Below are 15,585 nucleotides of genomic sequence, written 5' to 3'. Positions count from 1 at the left end.
CATTTCACTGTTAGACCTTTCAACGCTATTTGTAGGTCGTTATAAGTCCAAATCATACAATAAAAATCTAAAACAATATTTCCCTGTGATACAGACAGTCTGGTATAGGCCTAGGCCAATGATGTCTTTTCAAGATATGTGTTACTATAATGAAAGCAAATTTCACTGTCCTATTCATAGAAAACTGAACCAACCTCTCAGTTCTAATTTAAACTCATTCATTAATATTGTGTGATCATAGACGTCTTTTTTTTAATAAGAAATATTTAGTCTATACTCTGTTACGCCTCTTTACTTCTTTCCTATTATTAAGTGAATTATTGCAAGTTAGCCTTCCACCCCTCATCATATTAAAAAAAATAAAGTGGCAAAATACGTTCCTATACGGCTAACTTCAACTCGTGATACATATTTTTTTAATTGGTTTTAGGGAGGTTTTTAACATAACACAATAAATTATGTCATTATCTTTACAATGACATCACATTCCTTAACATAGAATTGTGCATAAAGTTACACGTATGGCATCTATTAACCTGGTCAATTCATGCAATAACGTAATCTTGAATCAAACAAAATCTTTCCTTCTTGGAGAAATGTTAGGCATTGTTTTGAATATTTATTGTTTTGAATAAAAGATTGATAAAAGATAGAAATGAAATAATATATATCATTCTAATATATAACCATAAACAATAATTTTAATTTCCTAAAATGGGAATGAATTGACTACTGTTTATGATTACATCAGCAAAAGTTATAAATTGACATGTTGTAGCTTGTTCTTCTCACAATTTAATTGTATTTGATGACGTAGATCGTTTTTACCATTTAACACCAAGTGCATAAAGGAAAAGATTGTTTATTTAATCTATTATTCCTTGAAAGTTTTAATCTAGAATTTTCAGTCATTATCCGTGGTTTCAGTAGCTGAAATTGTGAAAAGAAACTACTTTTCCATATGCAGACTCGGATTTGCCAATTCGGAAAGAAATTTTCAGTTTAGGGTTTTCAATGTAGATGTTATCGTGGTAATTTCGATTATATTCCATTATCATCATGAATTATGTCAAAATCACTACACAATTTGATAAAAATCTATGTTATAAATTTATTGTAGGATCGGTTATTACCATTTTGGCACGCCAGGCAAAAAGGAATGTGTTCATGTGGAAAATGAGAATAAACCCAGAAAACTGAATGAAAAGGTGACATAAAAACGAAAATTTAATTTATTTTGTCACGTTTGTATGTCTGTCACAGGGATAGGGGTTTGATTTTGAGTTAAAAACCTTTCTTTTCTGTCATAGCGGTTCCTTTTATAGAAGCAAAACAGTTCTTGCAAACATTCACTTTTATATAGTTATGAAGATATTTACATAATGAATATCATCTCATGTTTGTCAGGGTGCATTTACAAAGGGTTCCTTGCATGAATTGCAAATTTTTTTATATAGGACAATCTGGGGAGGGACTGGAGGTAATAATTTAGAAATAAACAGATATAGTGTGACAGAGTACAAATTTCGAATGCTTTATTTTTACACATTAATCATTTTAATCATATGATTCATTGGGAGGGGCAACAGTTGTTTTATATTGTAACAATATGAGAGCAGAAAAGTTGGTGGTTTCTGCTTTGATTAAATATCACGGTGATTTACTGAATGTACATGCACAGAGTATGCATTGTACAAACTAGACGCATTTGTTGTTGAAAGAGATTTGTAAGATTGTAGGTTTTAATCACCTGTTTAGCTGTAATATACAATTGTACTAGTTTTTAATCGGATCTTGAATATTGTGTTTCCATTTTTTCAGTTTTTATGTTTATTGTTGTAGGTTAGATATTCTCGGGGTTTTTAGATGAATGAATGGATGAATGTGTTGAAATAATCAAGCGTCGTGTATTCCTTCTTTTATGTGACGCAGATGTCCTTAAAAGACTACATGTATAGTATATATACAATATATATGATTAATATATATAGGAATTAAAATTATATATATATAAACCACATATATAAAATATATTTACAAATGCCACCAGCATCATACATCACATCCTCTCCAAATATCATATATACTGTAACATATACGATTCAGAGGGGATCGAAATCTCAAAACTTTAAACTTATTTGCCATGGTTTGTTTTCTAAAGCCTACAGAAATCTCAACTAAAAAGGAAAGATGATCATTATAAAGAGAATAAAGTTGTAAACTGCGTATTAAGTTTATAAAAACTGACTTGATATTAATTTGTCCTTGTTTTGAACAATTCCACAATTTTAAGATATCACAAATAAATACCAATAAACAAATATGTTTCCTATGTATCCAAAACAAAGAGAATGACTATAGGAACAATAAAAACAAACACTAAAACAATAAAAGCGCTGTTTGCTCAGTCCATTCATATTCGTTATCGACAGTTGCATTCAGGATTTTCGACAAACTTTCATTTCAGATTTTTCAACAAAGTTTCAGTTTATAATTTTTGACAGTTTAACTTAAGAATTTTTCAGTTGTTTTTCAGAATTTTCGACAGTTTTACTTCAATATTTTGACAAAGTTTCATTTACCCAGGAAATTTTTAACAAAGTCACTTCAGAATATTCGACAAAGTTTCACTTCAGAATTTTCGACAAAGTTTAATTTAAGAATTTTCGACGAAGTTTCATTTCAGAATTTTTAACAGAGTTTCATTTCAGACTTTTCAAGAAAGTTTCCAATAATTTTCGTCAGTTTCATTTCAGAATTTTTTACAGTTTCGTTTCAGAATTTTCGAGTTTCATTTCAGAATTTTCTGGAGTTTTGCGTCAAAATTTTCAGCAATGTTTAATTTCAGAATTTTCGACAGTTTCACTTCAGAATTTTCGACAAAGTTTCATTTCAGAATTTTCGACGCAGTTTCATTTCAAATTTTTCGACAATATCACTTCAAAATTTTCGAATTTCATTTCAGAATTTTTGACAAAGCTTCAGTTGAGAATTTTCAGGAAGATTTTTCACTTCAAATTTTTTGACAGAAGTTTCATTTCAGATAATTAGACAAAGTTTCAGTTTATAATTTTCGACAGTTTCACATCGGAGTTTTTGACAGTTTCGTTCAGCATTTTCGACGGCTTCATTTCGGAATTTTCTAATTTCATTTGAGAATTTTTGACAAAGCTTCAGTTAAGAATTTTCGACAAAATTTCACTTTAGAAATTTAGACAAAGCTGCATTTCAGAATTTTTGACAAAGCTTAATTCCAGAATTTTCGACAGTTTCATTTCAGAATTTTCGACAGTTTCATTCCAGAATTTTCGACAGTTTCACTTCAGAATTTTTTCAGCTTCACTGCAGAATTTTCGACAACGTTTCACTTTTAAAATTTCGTTTCAAATTTTGTGCACAAGAATCCACCCAATTTTTTTCCCCAACAGAAATTCACTGATCTGCAAAGATCAATTTTCCACTCAATTGCGTCACATTGATTTTGTTTTAGCTGTAATCACGAACACAAGTTGGCTTTTAAAGACATTTCATAAATCTTTGACCATAAATTTATACGCACTCTACGAAGGAAAATAGTATTTCCTCGGAATCCAGATCATTCAAAGTAGAGAAATTCAAACTGCATTTTTAAGGAACTAAATATTTACCCACTTTTGTTCTTATTTTCGATAAAACTCAGTATTTTCAAAAGAAAAATCGCTCTGGAGAAACCCATTTTACACACACGAAAACACAAATTCTTCATTTCGGAATTCTAGACCATTCAAGACTAGAGAATTTCAAAACTACGTTTGTAAAGGCAACAAAATAATTAGCTACTTTGTTCTTATTTTCGATGAAACTCAATATTTTCAACAGAAAAACTCCTATGAAGCAACCCATGTCACAGACACGAAAACAATATTTCCTTTGTAATCGAGATAATTCAGACTGGAGAAATTCAAATTAGATTTTGTTCTTATTCTTGATAAATCGTAATATATTTTCAAACGAAAAGTCCCCATAAAGCATCCCATTTCACATACACGAAAACACAATATCTTCTTAGGAATCTAGAACTATTCAAACTGGAGAATTAGAAATTCGAAATAGATTTTAAGATAACTAAATAATTAATCACTTTTGTTTAGAAATTTCGAAAAAACTCAATATTTCCAACCAAAAAAATTCCCATGAAGCAACCCCTCCCCATCCTTGACAAATAGTTAAAAAATTCGGCGAAAACTTCTTGAGACCTCGGCGGGACGACCCCGTCCTTTATTATTAAAACGTACCTGTGATAATTGGATAACTGGGCCAGCACCGGGACATGCAAGTGCCCATGGTGCGGCCAGTGGGCGAGGGCACGACAGCCGATGCTCAGGAGCCGTGGGTTCAGGCATGGGAGAAGGGTGAGGAAATGGAGACGGTCACAGAGAGAAAAATCCTGCCAGAGAGAATGGGCCATGCCCGAGCCAGCTGGTCTCTCCACTGCTAGGCCAGAGTGACTGAACTGCTGCTCGGGGATGAGGAATCAATCGCTAGTTAAATGAGACTCGCCGTCACTCGGCTGCGCTGGATGACTGCCGCCATTTGCCAAAGAGGAATGGGCGGGTTTAAACTTATATGCCATCTCGTGTACCGAATTTCACAGTAAAATAGGTGTTTTTACTTGCATTTCAGTTGGATTAATGTAGGAATTTCATAGTAAAATTGGGGTTTTCACTTGCATTTCAGGTGGATTAATTTACTGAATTTCATGTAAAATAGGCGTTTTAACTTTAATTTCAGCGTGGATTAATGCATTTAATTTCATGATAAAATTGGGGTTTAAACTTGAATTTCAGCGTGGATTTATGTACTGAATTTCATAGTAAAATGACGCTAATTCAGCAGGTGTTTAGATGATATTTCTAGCTAATCATTTCCATGTAAGTTGATGCTATAGGATCGTCTTCCGAGTAGATAGCTTGATAGCAGTAGGCCTTACTGTATACATAACTTAGTTATATATATATATATATATATATATATATATATATATTTTTTTTTTATATGTATGTGTATATATACTGTATATATATACACATATATTCGCTGAGTAATTTTCAAAATAAAAATACGACTAAGATCCCCCTTCATCTTCTACTTTATTCCTTTATTTTAGTAGATATGAATTTAGAACATTTGTTATAACTTTCTATGCAGCTCGCCACGACCCAAAAAATAAATAAAAATAAATATAAAAATTAAAAGAACAGATAAAAGAAAGTGTGCGTGTGCAAAGATATTTCAGAAATGTCCACGGACTCTGCACGGTGAAAAGCGTGATGTGTGACCATTAATTTAACCACGCCTTATTGATAGGCCTAAAGCTGACCTTTTATTCTTAATTCTTCGAGCTTTACTTGGCCCCTTCTACCGATAATCCATAGATTATCCTTATAGAGTCTGCAGCTGTTCATATATACCTTATATGCCTGGGCAATGTGAAAAAATTAATTACATATATATTTTGAAAGCTGCATCATTGTAACATGAAGAATACGTATATTTATTTTCTGTTTAAACGATATTTATGGACATCCAATTCTCTTCAAACTTGTGCTAATGACAGTTTCTTTCTAATGGAAAAGATATTTTAATATGTCTTTAGAATATATTTTTGTAATGTTGCTAGTGATTCTCACTCTGAAATATGTTTCTGTTGGAGGTACAGTCACGTATAATGACATATAATTATTACAAGAACATTATAATTATTATAATGACTTATAATGATCATGAGAACTTTATTGTTTACAGAAACAAAATCTGTGTGAGTATTCCGTTTTTCACAATCTGTGTGTTTTTAGACTAGTAAAAATTATTTTTATTAGTTTGCATTTCATCTGAAAGCTTTTTTTGCAGGTGGAGATTGGTGTCATTAAAATAAATTTGTTATAATCCAGACAAGTTCACAGAAGTCACGACATAATAATACAAAAAGCTTAGTTAGTTTTAGACAGCCTAAACTTGAACCACGTGTTCCTTTAATTGGAAAATTTGTATATTTCTATTTTCAGCTGGTATGTGTTTTAGAAATCATTGTATTAGGTCAGGAATTTTTATTTAGTTTTCAGCTTTATCTTATTTACTGTATATTTTAATTGAACATGATCTTGATTACTGAATTTTAGGGAAGCAAAAGAGTATTCAGAAACATTGGTTAAATGTCAAAATAACATTAATGATCCTGAATCATTCAAAATTAAGCGTCTGAATTTAAAACTTCTGAAATCCTGGTAACACCATAATAAAGGAAGATTAGAAAGACATTCATAAAGATTCCAATTCAATCTATCCGTGGACTTAAAACTTCGAAATATCTGGAGAAACTAATACAAAATGCTTATGTCAATATATTCCACAGGAGAAAAGAGAATAAAACACTCTAATAGCTCGATAATTTTGCCTTCCACCAGGCCTCTTCAAGACCTTTATTACAACTAAACAGAATAAATACATACATAAATCACAAACATTGTTTCTCACCGGAAAAAAATAAAAGAACAGCTGTCAAATTTAAAATTAGGTTGTTTAGATAATAAACAAATGGTCAAGAATTAACAATTCAGAAAAGTTAAAAGAGAGAACTATTCAACGATTTGGTGGTAGGTCATTTAAAACCTCTCTCTGAATTTGTATTGTTGTGAAACAATGTGAACGAATAAAGGGTCTAATTTATGCATGCCCTGACCAATGTTAAAGTTTTTTTGTTTGCTAAAACAAGCGAAGATAAGTGTTTCTAACAAATTTCTTGTCATCATTTCTTTTTCTTTGAATAATATTTTTGTTTTGTTCCAAAGAATAGGACAGCCACAGTTTTGCACATGTAAATTAACAGCGCTGTTTGGAGAATTTGTTCTTACGCAATATTGATGTTCGGAAATTCTCTTAATATATTTTCCGGTTTGTCCCAGGTAGAATTTGTCACATTCACAAGGTATTTTGTAAACCGCACCTTCTTGTTTGGGGCTGTTGCAAAGGACTGTCTTTCCTATTGTGTTGGGGTAAGAAAAGACTACTTTAAGGTTTAATATTCTTGAAGGGTAATCAATATCCTTGCATGAATGGTGGAAAGGGAGAACCAAAGTATTTCTCATATCATATTCACTTTTTGGGGCGTGTTATAATCTGTTTGTTTAGCTAGGAATAAACATTCTTCTACTTCCCTGATTGAAAAGTATTTTATGCCAATTCTGGTGAAGTTACTAAACTCTTCGTCCAAATATAAACTAACTAGTCTAAGTGCTCTTAGAAAATGAGATCTCAAAGCCATGTACTTAACATTTCGTGTATGAGTCGATTTTCAGTTTGATCATTAAGTTATTTGTAGCTTTTTGTTATTTTGAAGTTCAGGTCATTTTCTGTGGAGTTATCTGCTTCTTTTTGTGAATTTTAGACCACTGTTAAGATCAATTATTTACATTAGTGTTTCTCCCAAAGAAATTATGGAGATATTTGTAAACATTCTTTCTCCATGAGTTTCATTGAATTTTATTGATGGTACAAACAGTTAAGATCAGTTAGAAATTTATCAATATCGTGGTTTATACTCTAAACTGTAAAAGTGTCATCTACATATCTAACCTATTAAACATCATCTGGCAATATGCTACTGGCAATTCGAGTTTCATAGAATTCCATGTCTATGTTTGACAGCACTGGGAACAAACAGTTGCCCATTTGCATTCCAAATTTTGCTTATAATAGCTGTTATTAAAAACAAAACATGTATCTATTACACAAAGTCTAATTAATTTTAAAATGTTTGGAACAGGTACGGAAAAAATATGGAAAAAACATATCTATTTACTTCCCTGTGGGATTTAAAAATGAGATCTATAACTGGTTTTAACAAAGTGAATAAATTTAGCAATCAAAACTATTAAATGATTGTTTTGATAATTGTACACTTTGAACTACATTTACAAATATAACTAAATTAGTAATGTGGGTCTTGATATGGTTCTACCTGTGGTTTTAAGGTAGTTTGGAAATTTGAATGTTTGAATATTTACATATCCTATATATGATAATATATATACGGGATATATATGTGGGTATATATATATATATATATATTTATACTATAATGTATTGAACTTATATATATATATATATATATATATATATATATATATATATATATATATATATATATATATAAAAATATAAATATATATATATAATGTATATATATATATACATACTATATACATATATATATATATATATATATATATATATATATATATATATATATATATATATATATATATATATATATAAATATATATATATACAGTATATATATATAATATATATATATGAAGACATACGGGGTTTGAAATATTACCTTATAATATATACATACATATATTTATATATATGTATATATCTACATTATATATAGGCTTGTATATATATATGTACACACATACACAACTATACATAGATTTATATATGTATATATACACATATATACATAATATATATATATATATATATATATATATATATATATATATATATATATATGTATGTATATATATATATATATATATATATATATATATATATATATATATATATATATATACATATATATGTGTGTGTGTGTATGAGCGTGCGTGTGCGTCTCCATGTGTTTGTGCATGTCTCAATTCACCTGGTATATTTGACATTAAAAATGGGATTCTCTTTCCGCAGAGCTGCTCCGGTCTGAACAGAACAAATCTTTATCAAGGTAAGTATGCATGTATGTATGATGTACCGATCAACTGATAAAAGATTGTTTTTCCCGATTCCACTCAATTAAAAAGAACATTTCTCAAATCCAATATAATTACATCTCCAAGCAACGCTTACTCGAAATAACAATTCTGTTGAAAAACATGAGATATGGTCAAGAGTCTCTTTTCTGACTCATCCATATAATAACACACTCATTTCACCCGTACAGTCATAGTTTCAAAAGGTAACCCAACGAATATCAGGTTTTACCTTTGTTTTATTTTATGAAATATATTCTTCTCTTTTAGAATATATTTGTATGACAGCTCCTGGATATACAGGTTGTATGAACCTTCCAAACCAACATACGATTTTAAACAACAGATATCTGTAATTGAAAAGCTTTGTTCATTTTTCATCACTGAGGCTATTTACAAAAACAGAAGCTGCGCACCGAATATAAAAACTGGATATATTTATTCTTTAATTTACCAATAGGAAAATTTTTAAAAAGCATGCAATAAACTATTCTTATTTAGTATACAGAAATAGAATACTTCATAAACTCAACACAATTACAAAAATGAAAGAACCAGTTACACATATTCATACAAATATGTATGCATTTAAGTATATACGGTATTTATACACAAACACACTACATATATATATATATATATATATATATATATATATATATATATATATATATATATATATATATATATATATATATATATATATATATATAAGTATATATGTATATATATATATATATATATATATATATATATATATATAAAATATATGTATATATATATACACACACATTTATATATACTGGGGAGGAATGGAAAATCTTAGTAAATTCATAAAATAAAAAAAGCTATGCTAATTAAAACCGACATTCACGCATTTCATTTCTTTTATCTTTAGGCAATACTTGTCTAGCAATAATTATAAATACTGATTCCACTCTATTAGATGTACTTTTTTGTTTCTGTTTACTGTTTTCTTTCATGTGGAGATGTCACCTTATTTTATAATCAACAGAGAGTTAACTTTGTTTTCTTCTTCTATTCTTTCAGCGATGGACATCGAGGGAACGTGACAGGGATGCAGCCATCTATTTATCCGCCATCTATCATCCCCGACCTCCGTCCATGCTCCTACCCACTATTACAATTCGAGTCAGCCTTTACATAACTTCCCCAGCCTGCCACAACCAAACAGAACCAGTGTCAGATACAGGTAACACCTGTAAGGCCACCTCTTACCAAAGTTACCCATGGAAATCCCTAAACCTTAGAGTGAATAGATTAATAACTGCTTCATTCCCAACACTGGCATGCTTTGGGTCCCTTTTTCTATCCTGGTGTGTCTGGGCTGTTATAACCTTTTATATTGTATATGTTTGCTAATGTGCGTAAAGTGAAAGGGTTTGAGAGAGTGGATTATGCAGCGATTCGACGAAGTGATAAAATGTAGCCCATGATAAAATGGACCAGTGTATCTTGAGAGTGTCTGGTCACGTTGGGAAAATGGTGGACGACAGGGAGGTGAAAGATAAAAAAAGAGCTCTGACTAGATGGGGCCAAAAAAGCGTTGGCGGTGAAGTGTATTAATGTCCAGAAAGTGAAAAAGTGCGGCGTTCCAGATACTGGTAAGTGGTGCAGTGTGTGCAGAGAATTAGAGTATATTTGACTAACGTCTGAGCAAATGAGAGAAAATAAATGTTGAGAAAGTTTCTATATGTATAAGATTAAATTTATGAGACAGCAGTTAAAGAAAAAACGTGGCAGTGCCGTGAATTCTGTAGCTTTTCTCGGCGTGTGTTTGTGTGTGTGTGTGTGTGCAAGTAAGCATATTCATATATATGAAAACACATATAATGATTATATAAACATGACATCAGAGCAAGTATGCATGTAAGTTAAGAGCGTTCTCGAAATACTGCCAGTGACTTAAGTGGTCAAGATTGATTTTTTTACCCATGACACTCTTCTTAAATGACTCACCGCAAATTACCATTCCTTAAATTTTGAAAAATGCAGTTTTATTACAACTTCTTGAGGGTCAAAAATTATTTACCATATCAGTTCTTGCTGTTTTATTTAAAAACAGAATGACGTTGTCACTGCGCTGGGGGCAATAACATAAAAGTATCAAACATCTACACCTCGACGAAGCTTACACCAAAAGCGTGCATTTTCAATTTGCTGAAATCCTCAACAAATGAGGTGTTTAAGAGGGATCCAATTTAGACAAGAGCGGAAAAGAAAATTGTATCCAATCTGCAAAACACTGTAATGGTTAACGAACAATTTGGGGAAGAGAAGGAAATTACTCTGGTAGCAATTCTTTTCTATTTTTTCAATCTTCATTGACATTGCAGCTTTTTTTTTTGGAGGGGGAGGGGGAGAGTTGTCTGTTTATAATTCTTTACAAACCTTATGAGCCATTACGCATTTCAGGAACATCTATACCTAAAATATCTTATTTTCTAATCTTAATTTTTGAACTTGCCCAGCAAACAAAAGGTTTCACAATTAAAATTCAAAATAGGTATCATTATGCTAAATGGAGTTAAAATCCAGTTAACATCTGGTAAAGTTCACGATTCTTCCTTTGTTTTAACAAAATACTCATTAAACGTGAAAAGCGCTAATTAAGAAGTAATTTAGTTATGGGGGTGAAAATCAACAGGGAGCGTAACCTACTGTTTTCTCGAAAAGCAAATCTAATCAGAAAACATATGTATGAGATTCTGAATATTAATAAGATATTATTATTATTATTATTATTATTATTATTATTATTATTATTATTATTATTATTATTATTATTATTATTGTTTAACTCTTCACAAATTATAACTCTGGAAGGATCTATGTTGAAAAGTTAGTTTTTACATGTGCAAATCATTACACTTCACGATAAACGCACTAAAAGTTGATCCATTTCTTTGTAAGATCAATCCTATTTACTTAAATGAGAATACGTTGCTTTTCTGACAAAATAATAATTGCCATAACATTTTCCAGATCTAATATCTAGACTTACCTTTAGTCCTTTATGCTATAAAGTAACCGGCGGCAATTCCTCGCTTGCCATGGTAATTTCACGTATTTCTCTACTGATGACGACAGAGGCTATTCAAGTCCTTGGTCAGAGACTGGAAAATTACTCGTCATTGCGAATATAATTATAACCCTTAAAAAGATGAAAAAAATGAAACCCATCAAAACATATGTAAAATATCTTAAATATTCGCACACCTGGGAATCTGCATATTGCACTGCATTAGCAATAACTAATGACAGTGTATAGCAAAAAATTAACTTCGGATTAGCTTTAAAGTTACCACAATGGTCCTAAGCCGTCATGCACAATTATGAAGACCTTGGAAGAGATAACGGCATTCACAGAAGATCGGAATGTTTCATATTTCAGGCCAGAGTTGAGACACCGTGCAACACCTGGCTAGTCTCCAAGTTTCCCTGTTTGGCAATCAGGCATCTTCATAAATAATGATCATAAATTCATAATAAGACCCTCCATGAACAAGGCAAGGACTGCAACAAGATGAACGAGCAGAGATAAAACAAAAATAAAATCTGCTCATCTATTTGCTTAAAGGCATACATAATGGCAAGTAAATTTTCTCCTTGAACGAAGTCCACTGCAACACCAGTCTTGGTAAAAATGTCCCTTGACTTTCTGAACTTCTTGGGGTCACAATTTTTCACTAAATGCATCAGGAACTTCTCTGAGTTTTCCAAAGGTGCAGGAGAAAATCTCTGACGGTATTTTCATCTATTGTGGAACACGTCGATTGAGAATTCCGTCTTCGGTTTCTGATCTTTCCTCGGAATTTATCAAGAATATTTTTGATAACCGTGGGGAAATAAAAGAAAATACTTACAAAGCTAAATAAAAAAAATGCAAATCCAGTACAAAGTCCATTAAAGACCAAAAATGCACGAATTACGTTCATTTTCTCGTACAACTGTGAATACAATGGCCCTTCAACTCACCAGTAAGAGTCAGTTTTATTTTTCATAAGTGAACAAATTACAGTAAAAACGACGAATAGGCAAGGATTTACTAAAATATTATTAAAAAAAATGGGAGTAGCGCGTAATTAACTTACGTGTCCCGAGGTTAACGTCTTCAGCGTAGCAGTAAATGATATTAAAATAGTGCGAGCACCTATCTTACCTTCATCACCATAATGCAAAAGCTATCTCACCACACAAAATTTTACTCTCGTACCCTAATGGCAGGACAAAGGAATCTTATGAAAAAAGAATTACAATCACATAATTATGATCCTCAGAAGATTAGCAAAATGTAAGGGAGAGTAAGACCTTTACGTTTAGCCATCCTGAAATACTCGATTAACATGCATTAATTATTTAGTCATGCACTTGATGCCCTGCAAGGTGCTGGATTCATCATTTCTGTTTCACGCGGAAGGTTATCTCGAAGGAAAATTTTACATCAGCGTTTGACAAAACGCAAACTAAGATTCAAAAATTTTTTATCATAAGGAATACTACCAATTACAGTATATTCTGATTTTTACTGTTACAGAGTTGCATGGGAGCTGGATATAATTAATAAGAAATTTATCAAGCTAAGTTTTAAGATGATTAACATTTTTCATCTATCCTCAAACTTTCATTCAAGGCCATTTAATTAATAACTTACGTTTAACTGATGCTGTTCTCCAACGACACAAAATAAATTTCTTCACAGAACTGTAATCTAAAAGCTATTTCGAATATAATCTCTATCACTAATTTGTTGCTTTTTTTTTTTAAGGTACGAACTTTGACCATTTTCAGCACAGAAACAGAATCGCCAGTAAGACTCTAAGCTTAACTCAAGTCATATCTCCCCGCAGATGCTGAGTCTCCGTAAGGGTGTCATCATGCCCACTTGGTAAATACTCGTATGACGCAGCCGCTGCTCGCCAACTTTGTCTCCGTATCGTCTCGTCCCCAGCATATGTTTGTTAGCCATTGCCGAAAAGTGGTCAAGTTTAGGGCGTTTTGCGAGTGTTCCCCTTTATTTTAGCCCCTTAGTCCTGAGACCTCCTTGTTTGATGACTCCTCATAATGGACACTAGAATCACTAGAGAATCAGGCCTTTTCGTCGATGAAGTGTTTGATCTGTCGCCACTTATAATGAAGTCTCGTACTGCCAAATATGATGAATGTTACATTGTAAGTCAATAGATGAACTTCTGTGACTTTGGTTTCATAAACATGTACGCATCATTCTCTCTCTTCCATGTCCTCACTGATTCTGGATATCATTACTGAGTTACGATAAAAAAAAAAAAACACTTAACCCTTTGATGATTAAATGTCTTGTGGTTGAAAAAAAAAATTATATCATATCATGTTCAATACCAACTCAGGTATATAATTTGCTTCCAACAATTAACTTCTGTCACAAATCTTGGGTGAAGACCGTTGGTTCATGAAACTCGATGCCAATTTTAACCAGTAATGATGTTGTCACAGATCTGAATATTTCCACAACTTGGATCCCTAATTTAAACCGCCTATCATGGTGCAAAATCTAAAGCTTTTAATGGTGCTTATTAAAGCAGATAATCATTTAGGCTACTGGCATTCTCATCATTCAAAACACGCCTGTTGATGTTTCCTACTGCCAGTAGACCGGTGAGACAGTCTGCAATTGCCAAAAAGGTTAGTATATCAGCAGATTGTTCTTATTATAGTACCTAAATAGAGCAAGTTTTATATATATACCTATAATAAGGCCATTAAATGTTATGGGATTCCCCTAAATCAGGAATATTCGGTCATGGTCACCAAAGAGTTAAGATGTTTTCCCCTGCTCGTGTCATTACTACTTTTACTATGCTCTCTCTCTCTCTCTCTCTCTCTCTCTCTCTCTCTCTCTCTCTCTCTCTCTCTCTCTCTCTCTCTCTCTCTCTCGTCTTTCTTGCTCTTTCCCTTTCTTGCTCTTTCCCTATCTCTTTGTACAAGCTATGGCAGAATTTCTGAAATGGAAGGCTTGCCATTCTGCTAAGTCTCCCGTGCCGTATCTTCCTAATTTCTGGAGTTACTGTGAAAGAAAAAAAGAATAAATAAACTTTGTCTTGAGTTGCATTTTCTTTTCCTTCAAAATAAACACTTAACTCATGGCATCATGCTTCTTCGAAAAGCCTGCAGGAAATCTCGAAATTCTGAAATACGACAAAAAATATATTTTTCCCCCAACCATATTAGCTAATTAACTCATTGTCAGCACCACCAGAGGAGAGCAACAGTATAACATACACAGGATGAAGGGGATACATCATAACAGTTCATGAAATATACCCTGGTATCACCCACCAGCTACTGCAGCTGAGCTCCTTAGGATACCAAAAGGGTTAGAAGACGCTAACCAACTTGGACGGGAGGCTGGAGATGACGGGAGATTTGTGGAAGTGAAAACACCTTACAAACTGCGTGTGATTCTAGGAATCAAAAAATATCAATTGAATTTTTGAAACGAAATTAGGAAGAGATTTTTGGAAAAGTTCAAATAAATTGAATTTTGGGAATAAATCTCAGAAGAGACTTTGAGAAAGTTCCTATGTACTGGATTTTTGGAAAGAAATCAGGAAGAGATTATGTGGAAGTTCATCTAAAAAAGAAATATTTTTAAAGGCAATGTAATGTTATATATACCCTTCCCCGCCGCACACCCCGTACACACATTCCCAATTAATAATTTACATCAAATGCTATGTATTATGCGCATACACTTTGGTACAATGCGCAATCGCAATGAAACTGGATA

General features: G+C 32.0%; 1 protein-coding gene across 1 annotated transcript in view; it reads left to right on the top strand.

The window, feature by feature from the left end:
* Positions 1 to 14,900, top strand: part of LOC136826899 (carbonic anhydrase-related protein 10-like) — a 134,649-nt gene extending 119,749 nt beyond the window's left edge. The window contains exons 9-11 of the mRNA XM_067084430.1: positions 8,734 to 8,770; positions 9,846 to 10,008; positions 13,667 to 14,900. Of these exons, the coding sequence (XP_066940531.1) occupies positions 8,734 to 8,770; positions 9,846 to 9,868 (60 nt within the window). The 3' untranslated portion in view covers positions 9,869 to 10,008; positions 13,667 to 14,900. The remainder of the gene's footprint in view (positions 1 to 8,733; positions 8,771 to 9,845; positions 10,009 to 13,666) is intronic.
* The last annotated feature ends 685 nt before the right edge of the window (positions 14,901 to 15,585 follow it).

Source organism: Macrobrachium rosenbergii, chromosome 41, assembly GCF_040412425.1.
Source record: "Macrobrachium rosenbergii isolate ZJJX-2024 chromosome 41, ASM4041242v1, whole genome shotgun sequence".
Taxonomy (NCBI): Eukaryota; Metazoa; Arthropoda; class Malacostraca; order Decapoda; family Palaemonidae; genus Macrobrachium; species Macrobrachium rosenbergii.
Note: the sequence above shows the minus strand (reverse complement) of the source record. Positions and strands in the feature narration are given on the sequence as shown.